This window comes from Actinia tenebrosa, unplaced genomic scaffold, assembly GCF_029948245.1.
Source record: "Actinia tenebrosa isolate PJP-AT-01 unplaced genomic scaffold, QUT_ActTen_1.0 PGA_scaffold1__47_contigs__length_23844297, whole genome shotgun sequence".
Classification (NCBI taxonomy): domain Eukaryota; kingdom Metazoa; phylum Cnidaria; class Anthozoa; order Actiniaria; family Actiniidae; genus Actinia; species Actinia tenebrosa.
In genome coordinates this window covers 657,980-677,563 of record NW_028292578.1, presented here as the reverse complement: position 1 = coordinate 677,563, position 19,584 = coordinate 657,980, and the positions used below count along the sequence as shown (strand labels likewise).

The 19,584-nt window shown below is 38.9% G+C and overlaps 3 protein-coding genes across 3 annotated transcripts; 2 read left to right on the top strand and 1 right to left on the bottom strand.

The window, feature by feature from the left end:
- The first annotated feature begins 1,086 nt into the window (after positions 1–1,086).
- LOC116303878 (uncharacterized) lies at positions 1,087–9,562 on the top strand. The gene is made up of 9 exons (XM_089033241.1): positions 1,087–1,578; positions 3,025–3,160; positions 4,435–4,655; positions 5,135–5,684; positions 6,631–6,858; positions 7,353–7,614; positions 8,041–8,219; positions 8,892–8,950; positions 9,116–9,562. The coding sequence occupies exons 1-9, from the start codon at positions 1,190–1,192 to the stop codon at positions 9,513–9,515; spliced, it is 2,424 nt and encodes an 807-aa protein (XP_088889367.1). The 5' UTR covers positions 1,087–1,189; the 3' UTR covers positions 9,516–9,562.
- A 1,761-nt stretch (positions 9,563–11,323) lies between these two features.
- On the bottom strand, positions 11,324–16,139 carry LOC116303879 (coiled-coil domain-containing protein 25). The gene is made up of 10 exons (XM_031713488.2): positions 16,040–16,139; positions 15,902–15,952; positions 15,645–15,684; positions 15,472–15,523; positions 14,964–15,039; positions 13,720–13,823; positions 13,266–13,415; positions 12,677–12,729; positions 12,545–12,590; positions 11,324–11,666 (listed from the first exon to the last, which is right to left on the bottom strand). Exons 1-10 carry the CDS (start codon positions 16,062–16,064, stop codon positions 11,634–11,636), a joined length of 630 nt encoding a protein of 209 aa, XP_031569348.1. The 5' UTR covers positions 16,065–16,139; the 3' UTR covers positions 11,324–11,633.
- Positions 16,140–16,227: 88 nt separating this feature from the next.
- LOC116303882 (tektin-2) lies at positions 16,228–19,290 on the top strand. The gene is made up of 5 exons (XM_031713491.2): positions 16,228–16,738; positions 16,833–16,903; positions 17,700–18,066; positions 18,369–18,449; positions 18,749–19,290. The coding sequence occupies exons 1-5, from the start codon at positions 16,322–16,324 to the stop codon at positions 19,268–19,270; spliced, it is 1,458 nt and encodes a 485-aa protein (XP_031569351.2). The 5' UTR covers positions 16,228–16,321; the 3' UTR covers positions 19,271–19,290.
- Positions 19,291–19,584: the final 294 nt, after the last annotated feature.

Here is a 19,584-nt window from a genome sequence, read left to right as displayed (position 1 = left end):
CTTGATCCCCTCCCGCCTACTTGATGGCTCTGTCCACCCAAAATGTTCTATTATCAGCTACCAATTTCATCCATTATACGCATAAACGTTTTTGGACCCTGTAAAAGCTCTGAGCAAATTAACTAGCCTGCGTTCAGCCGGTTTAATTTTCTCGAGGAAATAGACAAGGAATTAGTGCAAAAGCAGGCAGCACTGCTTGGTTTTGAGGAATGAATTCTAGGTATCACGTGCAACTCTCTCGCAAAAAAGGTGCACAAATCCTGGCGGGGGGACTCCCTTATAAAAGGGGGCGGGGTCCTCGTCGTCCCTTTTAGAGTTTGAAATCCGGGTTTTGGTCCCGCTTAGGCTGATAACGACGGGAATGCACACCAACTGAATTTTGTGTTCCCTTTTAGGGCATAAGATCAACAACTTTTGAAAATTTATTCACTATAAACTACAAAAGGCAAGCGATTTATATATGACGACGTCGCCATAAACTCGTTAGAGCAGACGGTATTTGATGCAAATAAAATCGAGAAACCAAACAAAAAAAAGGGGGGGGGGGTTATTGATTGTTCCCTCTTATGGGTGAAATTTCATCACTGTCACGCTCATCATCCCAAAATACAGGACTCTTTTAGGGGTCATTTTCGGAATTTCCGACGAGTCCCTCCCCCCCCCCCCCCCCCCCCCCCCCCCCCCCCGGCCCCAGGTTCACGAATGAAGACCAGATAATTAGCAAAAAAAAAAAAAACGTGGACGTTTCTTCAAACTCGTTTCACACTACCTATATGATTTCCGATGAATGAAGTTCTTCATCCTTCCATATATTTCAGGATAACAGAAAATTCCTTTGGAAATAAAAGATTCAGTTCTTATAATGTTGGGGCTCCTGTGGATTCGGCGGGAACTTTCGCGCCAAAACGCGTTCACACATAGGTATACTTAGACCATGAAGGTGAGGGGTTTAATCGTTTTTAGCCTAAAAGTCAGGTTGAAAACACAAGTTAGCTGCCATTTTTCGATTTTAAAACCGGCGCTTTTCGTTAGTGCTCTATCACTAATAGTCTACTAGTAGTTCAGCCAATCAGAGCGCAAGTCTTTCAACCTTGTCGGGTTCGCTGTGGTACCTCGTGCATGGTCCTTTATATTGATTGCTCTTGCTGCACAGACATATTTACTTTACTGTTGAGCTCATAAATCCACAATGTCAAAAGTGGTCATGCGAAGGAACTTAGAGGGTGATGATAAACTTGAAATGGTCACAGATGATCAGTTGATCAGGACATCACAGATCTCTTTTTCGGAAAACAATCATCCACGTAGGTTCTGGCCTGTTGTGGTGATCGCTTGTCTTCTCTTTATTGGAGGTCTTGTCTGTATACTCGTAGCAACTTTCAAGAGTCCAAGCTCTTGTCCAGCGACTAATAAAGCCGTTTCTTCCAAGAAAGAAGCGTGCTTGTTCTCTCCAGAAGCTAAGCGATTTGACTTGGAAGGCTTCCTGAAAGAAGTTCAGAAGAAATACTACGAAATGAATCCTGATAGCGTGGCATGGCAACCCGATATTGAAGATCAAAGCCAGCACGTCAGAGCACTGTAAGCATGAATATTTACTTTCATACATTTATAGAATTAATTTTGCTGAGACTACGAGGCTTTAAGTCTTTTCTAAAGCCATCTTTGGTGTCAGTCAGAGAGGCTACCATTGACGTGAAGGAGATTAAGCTTATTCAGTTTTGCAAACTCTCTTTATTAAAAAGTTTTTATTATTTTGGTGTTGTATAAGCATGTCCATATTCATTAGTGTTTTGAGAGCTACGCTACTAATATAACGATCTACACTGCTTTTTTTCTGGGTAAGATTTAATTGATAGGTACGCGTTTCGTAGCCGTCAGCAAAAGATGTGTAAATTATTTCCTCGTGATGTGATACAGAAACACGAGCTAGGTCGAGTGAAAGTGCTGATTTATGTACATATATCGTATATAGCATAAAAGGTCAATTATGCCCTTGATTTAATTAAGAAGATAAGCCTGGATATATAGAATGTGCTTGACGGATATATATTTATATATCGGGGAGATATTTGAAACTTTGTTTGCTAACATGTCTCCGCCTCCTCGGATATCATCAGTGAGAAATCAATCAACAAAGCGATCATTCATTCAATCAGTAATTGATCACTTTACTCAACCATTTAACAATCGAACGCTCAAATGAGCATAAAAATCATATGGTCTTTATGAAGTCCCTTTCTCAGCCAAGACAAAGCCAAAGAAAAACTATTGCTAATATAGAACACTTTTCGGAATCGTCTTTTTCTACCGGTTTCCAAATTAGCCCACTTCCATTGACAGCCAAAAGGCCAAAATGAAACATTAGGGACTTTAAGATTTGCAAAATATACGACGGCGACGTCTACCGGAAGTGTAAATAACTTCACTTTAGGGTCCGGGCGTCTTCAAAGTCTGTCTTCCCAGTGGATGAGTTGACTTTACTGACAATGTTTTGAATGAAATCTCCAATGAACAGAACCCCAAAGAGAAATTATTTACACTTCCGGTTGACGTCGCCGTCCTAGATTTTGCAAATCTTAAACTCCCTATTATTCGTCTGGGACGTATTTCCGGTCCCAACTGCTCATTAAAAAACGCTAAAATAATAGCAAAAAATTTCCTCGATGATCGAACTTCCCTGAAACAAAAGCTTTGGACAACAAATCCTGTCAGGAAGAAAAACTAGCCAAGAAAATCTTTATAGAACCAGTGCTTTTCGTTTTGGACCCGGAAGTCGTTTTACCATCCGACTGACGTCACACTTGCGCAAACTAATCGGTCTTGATGGCGTTAGGCCTCTGAATACAACACTTAACAGCTGCTCGAAGGATTTACTACAGACTAAGAATGATTTTAAATTTACCTTCAACATGCAACTGAATGTTATCGTTACCCTGACTGAATGACTGAATGTCTGGGCTGATCATATAAGTCAGGGTTCAAGGGAGAAGCCTAATGAGAAATGACATATCATTGTGTTTTTAGGTACGTACCTTATGATCCAACACCTGAAACACTAAAAAAGAGAACAGATGCTGCGAAGAAATTGTACGATGAAATCAGCAGTATGAAAATAGACATGGACAAACTGAAGCCAAGGGAAGGCAAGGCCGTTGCACAGGTTAGGATATGATGATGATGATAATGGTGACGATGATAATGATGGTGGTGGGGAACTTTGAAGATGATGATGACGATGATGGAGGAGGCGATGATATTGATGGTAGCAAGGCTGTTGCACAAGTTTGTTTATGATGATAATGGTGATGATGATGTTGTTTAAAATGATGGTGATAAACGATAGCTATGACGATAATGTCAATAGACCTTATTCGTGGTGTGACAATGTTTTCCCAATTCAGCGTGACAAACCCCTGGGGGAATGAAGAGCTATTGTTTTGTAACTCGTCGGGATATCATCGTTATTCCTTTCGTATGCTTTGGGATACTCATGAATTTTTCGAAGAGTAAAAACAAAAGAAAATGAATCCTCTGGAGGTTTGTCAGGCTGAATTGGGAAAACATTGTCACACTACGAATAAGGTCTATAGTGGTGAATGATATATGAAGATATAGCTTGCAACAAAAAGACGACAATGTTGCACAGGTTTGTTCATGATAATGATGAAGAATAATAGCATCCTTCACGATGATTACTTTTAGGGATTAATTGAATTACGACAATCTAGAAACAAGATATCAAGACAGGAAAGGATTATTGCCTTGATCATCCTCAGTTTGGCGACAAAACTAACCTTAAGTGGATTAACGGCGAAAGATTCTATCCAGATTACAGTGCTGTATAAAAGAAATTTTTACTTGAAAACTTATTTTGTTGGATGCTGCATCAGGCTCAAAGCTGTACGTTGTTTTCTGTTCACTAATTTAATGAGAACATGCGTAATAGGTAAATTACGAGCCTTTTATGAAACGACTTAAGAAGAGGGCCAATGGGCCTTTCACAACTTCAAGTCGCCCAAATGAGCCAGGTCAACTAGAAACCGTGGACAGCTGTTTCGGCCTGTATTAGGCCTCTTCAGTACGGATCTAATAAGCTGGTAGAATCAATAATCAATAATGAATTATTTTGGCGTTAAATAGTGGACATTCCGCATAACACCATGTTTTCGTTGATCACGGTACAGGCTACTTCACTCAGTACTTAGCAATAACAACTGTGACTATAACAACAATACCGAAAGGTCAAAAAATCCCAAGATAAAAAAGTAGCAGCCTCAAGTAAGGGAGGGATTACAAAAATAGTTCCTCTTGGTGGCACTTGCGAACGAATCCCCCACCCTACACCCTACACCCCCCACCCTACACCCCCCTAATCCCCAACCCTATACCGCCAAGGCGATAAATAGTGACCTGCCCCCTATCTTTGTTTGGCAGGTAAAACATTTTCTAAAGCACACATTCGGTGTTCCATACGAAGAGAACTACTATGCCGGTGACTGGATGCTTGGCCCAAACCTGTTTTGCTGGATGGCAATTTGTAATATCGACTATGACGTCAATGCCTTCGCATATCATTTCCAACCAGTGACGTATGATGACGTTGAACACGTCATCAAAACTATCTCAAAGTATAAGCAATCTATTGATCAGTACAGGTGAGAGTATCCAATTCAAAAATAGGATGGTAACAACTTCGTAGCCCATGACTATGAATTGGCCGAGCGAGCAAGTAGATACAGTCTGCACCAAAACTGTGGAGACTCTTCTCATTACGCTTCCAGCGAGCCAAATACCTTTCAATTCTAAATCAATCCCTACTTACTCTTACCACACCTCCCTCCCTAATAGTTTAGTGTCGTTTCAGTACGAGGTTCATCCCTTTCTGAAATCAGAAGCTCATCATCTCATCATTGTGAAGCCGGGGAGGGGGGTGAAGTGGATGTAGTTTATGTTGTGTTTGGAAGGGAAGGGAAGTGAGTATGAGCCAGTTTTAGTGCGAATTGTAGTCTAATACCCCCAGGGGAGGGGGTGAGGAGTGAAGAAAAAAAAAGGAAAATACAAAAAAGAACTGTGAATACTGAAAATAGAAAAGAAGGATTCAGGAATAAGAATGACAAGTCTGTTTGTCTTTTAGGAGCAACGTTGCTTTAGGCGTTACTACAGGGATGATACGTACAAAAATCGACTGCATAGCTGGAGTTGACGCTCTAAAGCAGGCATTCCTTAAAATATCCCTTGCAAACGACTCAATTGGAGTCCTACAAGAATGGTTCACTAAACTATACCTTCAGAAGAAATATCTTTCCAAGCTAGAAAACGGCGTGGAGGATTCATGGGCGAACAAACATCCAGGAAGAAACATCAGTACTTCTATAAGGGAAGCTCTCATTTATGGTATTGGTCAGCCAATGACCGATCTCTTGAATTACCTTGAATTTGATCATATGAGACACTGCTTGCCCAATGATGTTGCTAGTGGTCTTGGTGGGTTGCCTGTGGATTATGTATACACCGATAGTAAGCCGGACTGGAAGAATCGAACGACAAAAACGCTGCCAACGGGTGAGGTACTGAATGGAACCGAGACGTACCGAATGATTTTGTCTTACTTCACAACTACTGATATCTCTCCTGAGGAAATCTATGAAGAAGGAATGAAACAGCTTGATGAGTTTTACACCGAGGTAACTTTATGATGAACCACTTTCTTTAAATTTGAGGGGGAGGCGGTGGGTCTCGCAGTTGTATTCCATTCTATCTCGCGCGCGACTGCAGAGACGGCGGAGCAGTTTTTTGATTGGGGGGGCTCAATAGTGACATTGTATGGCAAGGTGGGGGGGCTGAGTTTAGTGAAAATGTATTAAAATTTCACAAAGTGGGGGGGGGGGGGCTAAAGTCCCCCAGCCCCCCCGGCTCCGCCGTCCCTGGACTGCTCTCCGGCCACAGACCCTTCGGGTATTAAAGCGAGTGCACTCCAGTCTGGCTCCACCTTCTAATAGCACGGATTATCATCCTTACCGATATTCATACTACGGAGTGTTGGGACTGAGAGCGTTTTGAATGAATGGATTAATTGGCTTTCCCTTTCTCATTATTAGTTTACTTACTTCCAGCTTTTATAAGTTGTTCTCCATCAGAAATGCAGTAGTTTGGCTTCCAGAATTGAACTATCCAAGATCTCACAGACATTTTTCCAGATTTCTTCTACTAAAATCGTTTGTTACGACCTTAATCTCGAATTCAACTCATAATTCAATATTTCACTTTGATAGCGAATCAATTCAGGCAAAGTTCCAAGGCTTTGCTGGAAGGCAAACAAACTTCTTCGTATCTCTAAATCGAAAGCTTGTTACGAGGGAAAATAGCCTTTTGAAAAAGGTTTTGGATATGACATTAGTAATCCATCAAAACTGATTTAAATAAAGGAAGTCCAATTTTTTATGACAGTCAGTAACTATAACAGTCGCTCTTCGTTTTGAGTTCTTTCCCTTGGGGAGGGTGGCAAGTCTCAAGTTAGACACGAAGAGAAGGAGTAAGATTCTTCAAAACTAAAGCCATTACATATCGTGCACTCAGTATCTGACTATATAATTCAAGTTGTGAAACATTCTTATATGATTTTCCCCAAAGATCAAAAAGATTACAAAGATTTACACTAAGAAATCAAACGAATCTGAAGCTATTTTGGAATTCAAGAAAACCCTTAATTCCAGCGTGATGTGGCATAACAATGGTTCATTTCCTTCAAATGAATCCGATGGCAATGCATTCAAGAAATGCGTCAGCCCAGAAACTGCTCAGAAGTATTGTCCAGTTCGCTGGGCAGCGATTCAGAGATGGGCATCCTACTGTAGAGAGGTGAGTAGATACTTGGCCATATCTTACTGGATATTTCAGGGCCGGCGGAAGCTAAAAATCTTTGCGGGGGGGCACTGCAAAAATCTTTGGGGGGGCACTAAAGATTATATTTAACGCTATGTGATAATGACAATGTTTTGTTTGATTGCAGACGCATGCGCCGTAAAACAATGACTAAGAACCAATATTTGGGGGGGTGGGGGGCAGAGCCCCCCGGTTCCGCCGCCCCTGTATTTGACATATCGCTACAGAAATAAACTTGTTTGGCTAAGAAAAGCTTATGGGAATTGGCCATGACACAATAAAATTCTTGATAACACCCATGTTCTCAGGCAGGATTTTGGGGAGCTTTGTTTTGCATTCTTCATCTCACCGTTGGTATTAGTATATATTTAGCCACTGAAATGAGGCTTGATTAAATGAGCCTGTAGTCAAGGAACACAGCGGTATTTGACTAACCCAAAAACGCTCCGTTAATCTTCCAATCATTTTAGGTCATGGGATTACTGTATCCCAAGATAACAAAGCTCTTTTACTTTGCTGGAGAGAAGAACACCGCACCTAACTGTCCAGTAGAGATGCTACCACATTACAACCCATCCAATGGCGCACAGTTCTTCAGACAGAGCGACTCTCAGTGCTCCAAGCCTACTTACTTTGGGCTGCCGTTCTTCTTGAAGGACTACGGTCCTGTGTTTCAAGAGTGGTCTGTAACTGCACATGAAGCTAGACCTGGTCATCACACCCAAGTACAAGGTAAAACAGTAAATCTGTCCTTGAAGAGTGGACTAACGACTGGGTACTGGGTACAAACAATTTTCCCTTGACGAGTGAATGACTGGGTACTGACAATTTGTACTTGAAAGCGGAAGACTGGTACAGACAACTTGCCCTTGACGAGTGGAAGACTGGGTACTGGGTACATACAATTTGCTCTTGACGAATGGAAGACTGGGTACTGGGTAAAGACAATTTGCTCTTGACGAGTGGAATACTGGGTACTGGACAAATCATTTGGGTCGATAGAAACTTCTTTGAAAAGAAGGAAGTGATGTATCGGGGTTATGGCAATGTGGAGCGCTGTCCATTTTGGGATTGATTAGGAATTTCTCGTGGTAAAGAGATAGATTTGAGTCCCATCGCATCAGATTATCTGATTTATTCTCTTTTCATCTAATGCAGGTCTGAAGGAACACTTCCAGGACTCGTGTGGTGGAGTTCCTTCATGGCTGGACTCCAAGACATATTACACGGCATTCACTGAAGGCTGGGGTTTGTACAGTGAGAATCCACTCATCTCTGATGACACAGACACTTATGAAGAGAACTTGCTACAGAAATACGGCATGCTCAAATGGCAGGTGAGATAGTCGATGTTCTGGTTCGATTTAAAAGACTTCCACATTTAATCGATATCCCGAAACAAACCTCTGGGCTGATCAAAGGCAGGGCACGGCTAACTCACAGATCAAACCCTAAAACCACCTCAGGGCTGATCTAAGTCAGGGCACGGTTAAGTCACAGATCAAACCCTGAAACAACCTCTGGGCTGATCTAAGTCAGGGCACGGCTAACTCACAGATCAAACCCCGAAACAACCTCTGGGCTGATCAAAGGCAGGGCACGGCTAACTCACAGATCAAACCCCGAAACAAACCTCTGGGCTGATCCAATTCCGGGCCGGGTTGTTCAAAGCTGGATTAGCGCTAATCCAGGATTAACTCTATAGGTCTTATTAAGAGTTAACCCAGGATTAACACTAATCGGGCTTTGAACAACTGAGCCCTGGGCATGGCTTACTCACAGATAGAACCCCGAAACAAACCTCTGGGCTGAACACTGGGTCCAGGAATCGAAGCCTAGACCCCAGAGATGAGAGGCGAGCCCTATCTCCTCCTTGCTTTCGTAGACGACTTGACTAGACTTGTGCCTGTCGCAGTAAGCGAGGTGGACGTCGGAGGGACATTTTTAGATAGACTCGTCAGACCTTATGGAAAAACTAATGAGAATGATTTGATTTTGCACAAATGAAGGCGTGGCGTGCTGTACGGCTGATAGTAGACACAGGGCTTCATGCACGAAACATGAAAAGGTAGGTTGAATATTTTCTTTCGTTTGAAACTTCATTTGGGCACCTATTCGTGAGGATCACAATACATTTTTTGTAACACTAAATGAAAAAGCAAAGCATTATGGGGAATTTCAAAGTGGTGAATAAAGGTGCCATTAGTCTTTGTTGTTGTTTTTTGCTCCTCAGAAGCGAAGCACTGAAAATGTTTGAAGACTATGCATGGGATACTTCCGACTTTGCAGTCAAAGAAGTGACCCGGTACCAGAGCGACCCCGGCCAAGCCACGGCGTACATGCTGGGAAGACTGGAACTAATCAAGATGAGAAAAAAGGCCGAGAAAGATCTGGGAACTAAGTTCAGTTTAAAAGACTTTCATTACCAGGTCCTCAAGCAGGGCTCGGCTCCTTTAGAGTTTTTAAACAGTCATATCGACCGGTATATCAAATGCGTCAAGGGAATGCTTGATGATACTGCATGTCAATACATATTATCGTTGAAACAAAACACAGACCAAGCAACTAGCAGTAGTTTTAAGGCAAATATGAAAAAGTTTCCACCAAGTAGAGTGCATGACCACTATGTCTAAATATTCCTTGTTATTTAGAATATTAAAAAAAAATTTTGTCGGCTAAATAGATAGTCTTATTACAAAGGCACTATACTGCTATCAGGAGGGGAACCAGGGATCGAGGAGAAGCGGTTCAAAGACGTCGAAGTCCCCAAAATTTAGATAACAACTATAGCGGAATTTTCAGCGGTTTTTCCAAGACTAATGACCGTTTCCCCTGTAAATTCCTGGATTCGCATTCTTGATATAGTTTTCTTTTGTTGTTAGACATCATCTTGTTTTACGGCCGTAAAATTAAATGAAAAGTGTTTTCTTGTTCAAGTATAGACACCCCCCCCCCCCCTCGAAATTTGCAAAAGCTATTTGTCCTCGTTATTTTATATTCGTTAACAACCGTAAGCAGAAATCTGCTTAGAATAAATTCCCCAAAAATCTCATGTGCAGACGAGCCGTGACCGTGCCTTGTTCGGGCTTGTTCTTTATTGGCCTAGCAGTGACCTCGCGTTTAGCCTACGTAGCGGCCCAAATTGGGAAATTGGGGGAGGGGTGGGGGACCTGTGGAGGAGGGGACACAGTCCCCCCACCCCTCCCCCCAATTTGGGCCGCTACGCAGGTTACCTCGCGTTCTGTGATTGGTTCCAAGGAAGCCGTCAGTTCCGTACCGTTACCTTTAAAGGGACCATGAAAACTGCTTAAATAGACCTTTTTACCTTGGGTTTAATGTTTTCCCATTTCAGACGACGTGTCATTTCCTGGAGTAACATTTCTTTGTCTAACGGTTGCGCATGAGAAGACACATGGATATGAATGCCATTTAAATAAAGATTATTATTCTCAAGGGAATGACGCGGGGTGTGAAATGGGTAAACGATACGCACAAGGTGAAGAGGTCTGTTCGTCATGAGTCTCGGTGATCAAAAAATCTAGATCCGTTTTTTTATCTTTTTATATTTTTGTATATACTTATTTCAATAAAGTTAGTCACCAAAAACCTAGAAAGCTGTGATCGCTGAGAATCATGGGAAATGTTACATATTCAACAAGTAAAGGTTTCGACACAAACTGCAGAAGTTGAGGATGCTCAGAGGAGGTGAACTTGTAACTGGTAGAAGATCTCAAGTCCACCAACAGTTATCAAGCGGTTAAAACATGTAAAATGTATCTATCCATAATCCTTGTCGGTCTCAGCTTTGTAGCTTTTCAGGTGACTAACTTTATTGAAATAAGTGTGTACCTGTCATTACGTATTTTATAGTGTAATAGCGAAATCATTTAGTTGTTTTTAGTTGATTTTAGTTAGTCATTTAGTTAGTTATCATTCATTTTCATCAGCACATTCTGTCTGCTTTGTGCTAAGATATTTCGAATGGTTCGTGTGGCATTTCCACTTTTGAAATAAAGATTTTTTTTTAGACATTAAATTTCATTCCTTAGTTCTCATTCATTTCCTGCCGTCTGCAAAGAGACGGTTTGATTGGTTTCTTGGAAATAAGAGACGCTGAAGAAAATTGCTGGGTTTCCATCACACGGAGCCTAAAAGAATTTTCAAGGAATTCTTTTGTTATATCATCCAACATGGCCGCCGATGTCTTTTGTTATTTCACTCCCTTGGGAATGATCGTAATAATTCTTTTCAAGAGAGCATAGTTTTTTTCTATTCTCCGGAGTCTCGTTTCTGCCAATTTACACTCAACTCAGCAAAAGATCAAAATTGACATGAAAAAATGCTAACGCCAAGGTGTTTGTTAACATGTGAATATCGATGCACAGTAACAGCAAAAAAGATTAGGATGAACTGTAGGAAGCTATGGCAGAGAATACAGACATACTGGTTAAATCTATTTATCTTTAAAAAGCTCAACCTGAATATAGTTTCCCCTTTTTCATCATCGATAACACCTAGCAGTTATTTGGATAATAGAAGACTGAAAACATTTATAACTAGAATTAAAAATAAACTTGCATGAATGCCACTGAACATCCAAAAGTTTCCCCAATAAATTGGTTTAATTGTTGCCATGACATTATCGTAAAATGTGTTCTTGCTATATATTTGGCGAGCCTGAAGTGTTTGATGAAATTTTATTGTCTGCAGAGGGTTAGATATTGGTCAACACTGACCTGACCATGCTCCACTTACATGAAGTCATCTTCATCTGAAATACATTCCTAAAAAAAAACAAGGACTGTTAAATTACAAAACAACTGCAGGTATTACCATAGCATTAAAACCGTTGTCCGTAGGTTGAAGGCAGGTGTTAAGTGATTAAGATAGGACGAAAGTAGGAAGTATTAAGAGATGGAAGAGAGCTAACATCACTTCTTTGTAAGACAACTGCACAACCAGATGAACTAGTGGGAACACCATATATCCGTGAAAATCTTTGTAAGAAATTGCACAAACTAGTAAATTCAGTAGACCTCAGTATACTGAGACCTACAAAACTTTGCACTAATTTGTACCATTTTGTTCATTCACTTTCTTATGAATATATATGGTATGCACTTTACCTAGGATTTTTAGCTGAAAGACTAAAAATAGCTAACTCCATGTTAATCAATAATGCTGTTTCACTCATCTTTTTATCTGGGGGTTCAACTTCTTTATGGCTTCTCTGCCTTTCATAAGGAAGTTTGGGACCCTTTCTTTGATGTAATATACTCACACATGACATGACATGACATCAAGAAGAAAAGCCATTAAATGAGGAGCAACACAAAGAAATATTTAGAGAACCAAGACATTCAAGTGATTTTGCTTCTCTCAGCTAGAATGAATTAGCCAATCAGTGAACATTTTCTTAAAAAAGCTGCTCAATATTTCCCAGTTCCAGGTTTTTCAGTTCCATGAACAACAACAACAGTCCTCAAAAATAAAAAAAAGTCAAACTTATCCGTGGAAAGATTTGCTAAGTATCTTTTAGGATAGTGTTTTCACTGTTGTTAGTGGAAAATATTTCACTTTGACAAGATATGTTAGAAAAAAATTGGAAATTTTTGCTTTGACAAACCATGCATTGCGTGCCTAGATTCCAAAATTCACTTACTCGATTTGAACGCATTTTATCTTCAGTTAAAAGTGTAGAATAATCCCTGTAAAGAGAACCATATATAGTATGAGCATAACACTGACTTGCTTCTGACAAACATGTATTATGGAAAGAACTAATCAATCAAACCTTAAAGCTGCTTCTTCTTTCCTTCTTTTCTCTTCTTCCTTCTCTCTATTTTTCTATTGGTAAAAACAACATAAAACATATCTCATTAATTTTGCAACTTTTATGAGAAATTCTTTTGATGTGAATAGAGGTTTTGCACCATCACGTGATGGCAGCCATGTTAGATGGCAGGAATAGTACAATCATTTTACGTGAGAAAGAAATCAATTCCCGAGAGTAAAGAAATTTTATTGTTCTGCCATCTAACCACAGGCAGTCCAAGCTGTATTATGGGTGCCGGTACGTGATGGTGCAAAACCTCTATTGTTTAGCCAGTATCTAGGGAAGCATTTCTAATGACACACCACCTCTCACCAGTGTGACCTTGGTTTGATTCCTGGGCTTGGTGTTATATGTGAGTAGAGCTGCTTGTTGGTTTTCTCCTGTGCTTCGAAGGTTTTCTTTTTGGTATTCCTCCCACAGCAAAAATCACCTTTTAAATTCTAATTCAATCTGGCATTAAGTGCTTTAGTCAGGAGGCCAAGCAATATAGCTCCCTCCTCTATGCTCGATACAAAATTATAACGTTTTAAAATTTTTTACTTCTTACCTGTTCACGCATATGTTTTTTAGCTTCTTCCCGGTCTTGTCTGTCCCTTTCTTCTCTTTCTTCTCTGAAGTCTGGAAACAATTCTTTTTTTGTTTTGTTGAGTCGATTTATTATTTCATTCCTTCTTTTTTCAACTTTCACTGTTTTTACCTGAAAAACCAAACATGTTTTATATGAACAAAACAGTCCCACTGTGGGCCAGCTGAGTTGATCACATTATGGATCAACTATTTTCAATAGTATTTTCCTAGCAGGGACTGAGTACGATGTGGATTTCTCTTGTCGATCGAAATGGAATTCTGCCATGAGTTTGACTATGGAATTTACAATCAATGAATTCATTTAAAGAATCAATCACTCATAATTGATGTGTTTTTTTTCAGATACAATACAAAAATAAATCAATAGTTTTAACCTCATTACTACTTCCAACTTAGTACAAAACCAGACTCACAGCTTTATCACTATGGAAACCAATTTGTCCAATATCCATGTCTGCCGTCTTCTTAAGGTTTGACCATGGGGTGTAGACTACTGTTATATTATTCATTTTGTTACCTGGATATGAAGAGAAACCAGAGTCATTGGTTAATCTTTCAGCTATAATTATACATTTTTCTTTTCTAATGGGGTATCAGTATGGTGTGGTCGCAGAATGCTTACTGAGCACATCTGCACTGCTGGGTCTGGTTTCCATGGCAGCATGTGCAGAATGGATATGAACGGTAAATGGGTTCTAATTATAAGGTATTTGTCTGCTTTTTTTTGTTTGATCTCCTCCCTTGCCTCAATATCACTTTTTAGCTAGGGATTCATGTCTATACATTTGTCATTTGTTATATCTTAGTTTGTATCCATATTCATATGTCTTCATATGCTCTCTAATATTCAATCTCGTACCCAGAGCCTGCGTTTCCTCTGGCCTGCGGCGAAGAACGAGGGCTCTGGCATAATCCATATTTTGGCGCATGCGCAATTTTCGGAAAGTGAGATATAAACAGTCAATATAAGCAAAGTCAAAATTAAATCGAACTCAAAATCAAAGTAAAAATCATAGTACGAATTAAAAGCCGGGGGAAAAAATATTTTTAATTTTTGGCAAGTCTTTGAACGCGTGCGCTGTTATACCGGAAGTCCAAGAAATCCTGGTCTCAAAAAATGGATTATGCCAGAGCCCTAGTTCTTCACTGCAGGCCAGAAGAAACGCAGGCTCTGGTTACGAGATTGTCTAATATTTAGATATATGGTGGTGTGAATTAATAAATGATTTGATTTGATTCTCATGTATAACCAATAAACAAGAGAAATGATACTCAATAAAAACAAAAATGTAATGAAAAACATTATACTTAAGCTAAGATTTGACTAAGAAACTTTAAATGCATATTTTTTCTCTCTCTTTCTTTCCCCTGAGGACACAGTACAGTGTCCTTGCTTCCATCCCCTCTGAAGGATGAAAGCTAAGATGTGACCTGTTTCCTCTGGCTATAGGGCCCTTTTTAATCCCCATGTATTCCTAATTTTTTATATATAGTATATTCCTTTTATATTCCTAATTGTATATAGATAGTATATTTAGCTGGGTCTCACCGATTAGCAAAGCATGTGTGCTAAGCTAGACGTTTTTGAGACTGTAATAAAGTTTATTATTATTATTATTATTATTACTATTATTTAATAAATTATCTTCAACCCTACCTTGAATGCTGTTTGCTTTTACTAATTGTGCACAATCTATCAATACATCTTGTGGAATAGCTTCTATGTTCTTTCCCTTCAAACCATGATATAGAAATGTAGATGTATATGTAAATTATCAATAGACAGCAAAAGCTCACATCAGGGCTAGTGCTTATTATCAATTACTTGACAATTATATGGCTATTTTTTTATCTTATTTATTTTTTTATTTTAGCCGAATATTTTTGAATGATAGAAGAAATAGAAAAAAATTACTATGCAAACTTCAGCAAACTAGTTTGCATAATGCAAACCATATAGTGTAAACCATTATATCCCTGAAATAGTACTAGCTAGTTAGTACAAAATAGCACCAATTAAACAATAATTGAAAACAAAAGGAATAGATGTGTTACGAGCTTTTTAGTTTTTGTGCTATTTCAGGGATATAAGGTTTACACTCTATTGGACACTTCTATAAGAATGCCCTGATAAAGTAGCTCATGAACTTTGTAGATTGTTTTACCTTGGGCAGTCGTAGATATACATGAGCTGACGACAGTTTGTCAACATGAAACCTATCCATTATCAAAAGGCAATATACAATCAATACTGGATTTAACTGACCAATACATTTAGTAATTCAATGATGAAATTGATAATCAATTGAATAATATATGTATGTATAAATATATATACCAAATATCTTCAGGGAAACCCCATTTGATGAGATCTTCATCTGCAAATATATGACAATTTATTACCAACAAATTTTTTATTTTTATTTCAAACTTCCACTTTTCCCCACTTTTAGATCTGATACAGAAAAAATATTTTTTAAAACAATTATTTCTAAATAAAGAAATACCTTCCATATGGGTAATTGCAAGAAAAACTTTTTCGTAAAAATTCCTAAAATTTAGAAACAATGCAAGACTTTATTACCCATAACTTACTTTCAAATTTATCTAACCCCATGTAGATGGTGTATGTCTCTGGTGGGGAGGCTAAAAACCATGAAAAATAAAAAAACCTTTGAGTCAACAAGAATAAATAAGTATAACAGAATGTCTAGTGGGTTTATAATGTTTTACCATTGCTAGTAAAGTAGAAAACCATGATTTTAAAACCAAATTCTCGAGAAATCTTTTTCCATACATTCGAAACGTGATTTTTTGATTTTGGTCACGCTTGGTCGAGGAGAGCTGGGAACGAGCCCAGATGCATGATGGGAATATTTTGATCTGAGGTTTGTTGCTATGGAGACGTAAACGCTGTTGAAACTGATGCCAGGGAAACCAACAACAAGCCTCATTCATTTCGAAGCTTTGATCAAGGAAGTTTGAGGCAAATTTTGTCCATCTTGAAGCTAAAATATGGCGCTTACAAACCCTAAGGTTCCTCCACGGTTCGCCATGTCGGACTGGCACACTTCAAATACCGTCATAAGGACTAATGCTGAGAGACAAAGAGAATCGTCCCATCAGATCCGACAAGAAGGAAGATGGCTACGAAACGAGACGGATAACCACACAAGGTGGACTCAACATGACAGTAATACGAAGCTGGAGAAGAGAATTGATGATATCAATGACTGGAGGAAGAGTTTAGAGAGGTGTTTAGCTGAGACTGACCATGAGATTGCTCTTCTGAAGATCGAGAAAGAACGGACTGAAAGAGCTCTTGAAGCCAAGAAAGTGCCTTTGGATATCGCCCTGGAGTGTTTGATGCTGCGAGAAAATCGTCTGACTATCGATCTTGTTCGGGATGAAGTTGAAGCTCAACTACACAAGGTAAGAATTAGAAAAGAGCATTGCACATTTGTTCCTAGAAAGCGCCCTGGGTTTTTCTCAAGAAAATATTACTTTTGTTTTATTTTTTGTTTAGGAAGTGGAAGTAATCGAAGGAACAAAAGCTCTATTGCAACAAAAAGTTGACGAAGCATCCGAACAACTATGGTGAGGATAGAATGAACTTTTTAACGATAGTAGTAATTACTAAAACCCAGCTTAGATTTGTTTATAGTTTTGTTTACTTTCCAGTTGAGAAAACACATTATGTAGTTTAAGTTGTTAACACCTGGTTGTCATAGAATGTTGCAACTATTATACGTAAACACTGTAGGCATGCGTTACACTGGTGCATGAATAAAGTATAGAATATAACTGAGTTGCTTATAATTGGCCAAGAAATTTCATAAAATATTCGATAGTTTGAAAGATTTTGTGTTCCTTTTATTACTTATGATCAGGAATGAAAGATGTACATAAAGAGTTTTGATAATTTAGCTTACACAGAAGCCCCTTTCTCTGTTTTAAAAATTATCTATCAATAAAATTGAAAAAAAAAAAATGTTTATCAGTTGAAGTGTGAGAAAAGGGCATTCTATATTTTCCTCTGAATCTTACAAGACAGACATTTTTCCATGAGCACACAGGTAGCCCAAGCTAGGTTTTTTACGGTGAAATATTATAAGAAAATGCATAGCTATACTTAAAAAGCATCAATAAAATCGTCTAAATTTAAAATAAAGTAAAGAAATCTTAGCTGACCTTTGATAAGTAGTACCTCTTTTGGCCTGTGTACTAAGATTTTGGATTTAATTAGTTTTAATGTTTTTTGTTGAGGGAAATAACATTAAAACTAATGAAATCCAAAATATATGTTATAATTGATAAGTGCGAAATGTAAATAAATGAATGATAATGATGAAAATATGTTTATTTTTCATATATATAAATTCTTACTTCTTAGTTTGCTTGAAGAGGCAAGACATCAGCTTCACTTAGACCTTACAGACAAATACACTGCCCTGCAGATTGACGGTGATTGCCATACACTGAACAATATGTCTGCAAATATTGGCTTTCAAGTCAATCCGACCAGGACCATCAAAGGCAGTGTCACTCCAGAGACATGGGATTCTTTTTCAAATTATAACAAACTAAGAGCTGAAGCGGAAATGAAAGCATCCACACACTTGAGAGAGGCTATCTTTGCAACTTTACAACAGACAGCAAATGATTTGGAGGCTCAACGCAAGGCATCTGAGTATGCCTTTAGGAAGAGGACACATGAAAGCCAACAAGCTAGGAGTGAACTGGAATGGCAACAGAAAAATGTAAGTCCTTCATGATCAACTACTAATAGTCACAATTTAGAGGCTAGTTGCCACTTCTTTGAAACTCAGAAAGAACTTGGAACTTGAGTGAAATTGCATACCCTGTTTATGACAAGAAGCTCAAAAAACCATACCCTGTTTAGCGGATCATCCCCGTATAGTCCATATATGGGAGTGCCCCCCAGGGATTGACTGTTCTTTACCACATCCAGGGTCCTTTTTGAAGACAGATGTGTTACATTAATCCTTTTAGTTATTCATAGTGTACTGATTTTTTATGGAACCCTATATTATGTTTACAGACTGAGAAAGAAATAGCAAACATGGAGGATGACATAAAAGCGTTAAAAGAAGCCATCGATGCCAAGAATGCGCCAATGATGGTATGTAGAAATGAACTGTTGCTCCTAAGGACATTTTGACAGCACAAAATACTAAGGCCAAATACAAATGTTGAACTTTGCATAAGCTGAACCTAATGAGATAAAAGAAGACTGCCTTATTAACCATTGTTGTCATTGCATAAGGCTCATGTGAAGTTCAATTTTCAAGATTAAAATCTCTATCCCATTCCCTTTGATAATTCTTCCTGGATTACTTTTGTACACTTTTGTCATTTGTATGTTTTATGTCATGGAAGATGTTTCGACTAATCAGTGATATTGATCTTTGGTTACTTTAGGTTGCACAGACACGTCTTGAGAATCGTACTTACAGACCTAATGTAGAACTGTGCAGAGATCAGCCTCAATACCAGCTGTGTCATGAAGTTGCCGAGATCAGTGGGTCTATACGAGCTTTAACTGAAAAGCTTAGAGAATCAGAAAACTCCTTGCAAGCCTTGCGCAGCAACCTCAACCGCATCAATGAAGATCTTGGAGTGAAGAACAACTCTATTGCTTTAGAAGGAAGATGTATGAATGTAAGGGAGAAAATGAGGGAGGTGCCCCACAGCATGATTGACATGCACCCAATGGGTCCCCTTATCGGCAACACACAATACACCACGACAATGAACTCTCTTGGTCAATATACTACTACTACCAAGGACACGACTTCTCCTCAGATGATTCTCCCACCTCGAACTGGCGGCCACTTTAACCCTCCTACAAGGCAATACACTCTGCCTACAGGATACACCGGTAGCTTGAGAGCTGCTCCACAACCAACACTGAGGTACACTGCTACTCCTATTGCTGAATAAATGACTTTTTTTAAAACTAATTATTGATAAGACTGTTACCTTATGCTGATTGAATAAGGATAATATGTATGGTTGTCATGGAAACTGTTATCTCTTGGGTGTTACAGTGCACAGTGTTGAGTCAATGTAAATTTTATTTAATAATGCAATGTACAGCTTTATACGGCCAATAAAAGATTACATTACTCTGACATCAGCATGACATGTAAATGGATACATTATTAAATATTTTTTAAAAACACGTAGTTGATAGTAGTATTTGATTTCATACGAAAATTGATAATAACTCGCTTCTACGCTTCGCGTATTTAGTT

What these genes read in the sequence shown, in the direction of transcription:
- LOC116303878 (XM_089033241.1), top strand. Translation starts at nt 1,190, where the DNA reads ATGTCAAAAGTGGTCATGCGAAGGAACTTAGAGGGTGATGATAAACTT. An exon ending in AGCCAGCACGTCAGAGCACT is followed by an intron (nt 1,579 to 3,024) that starts GTAAGCATGAAT and finishes TTGTGTTTTTAG; the next exon opens with GTACGTACCTTATGATCCAA. An exon ending in CAATCTATTGATCAGTACAG is followed by an intron (nt 4,656 to 5,134) that starts GTGAGAGTATCC and finishes TTTGTCTTTTAG; the next exon opens with GAGCAACGTTGCTTTAGGCG.
- LOC116303879 (XM_031713488.2), bottom strand. Translation starts at nt 16,064, where the DNA reads ATGGTTTTCTACTTTACTAGCAATG. An exon ending in GTTTCCATAGTGATAAAGCT is followed by an intron (nt 13,416 to 13,719) that starts GTGAGTCTGGTT and finishes TTGGTTTTTCAG; the next exon opens with GTAAAAACAGTGAAAGTTGA. An exon ending in AAAGAAGAAGCAGCTTTAAG is followed by an intron (nt 12,591 to 12,676) that starts GTTTGATTGATT and finishes TTCTCTTTACAG; the next exon opens with GGATTATTCTACACTTTTAA.
- LOC116303882 (XM_031713491.2), top strand. Translation starts at nt 16,322, where the DNA reads ATGGCGCTTACAAACCCTAAGGTTCCTCCACGGTTCGCCATGTCGGAC. An exon ending in TTGAAGCTCAACTACACAAG is followed by an intron (nt 16,739 to 16,832) that starts GTAAGAATTAGA and finishes TTTTTTGTTTAG; the next exon opens with GAAGTGGAAGTAATCGAAGG. An exon ending in CCAAGAATGCGCCAATGATG is followed by an intron (nt 18,450 to 18,748) that starts GTATGTAGAAAT and finishes TGGTTACTTTAG; the next exon opens with GTTGCACAGACACGTCTTGA.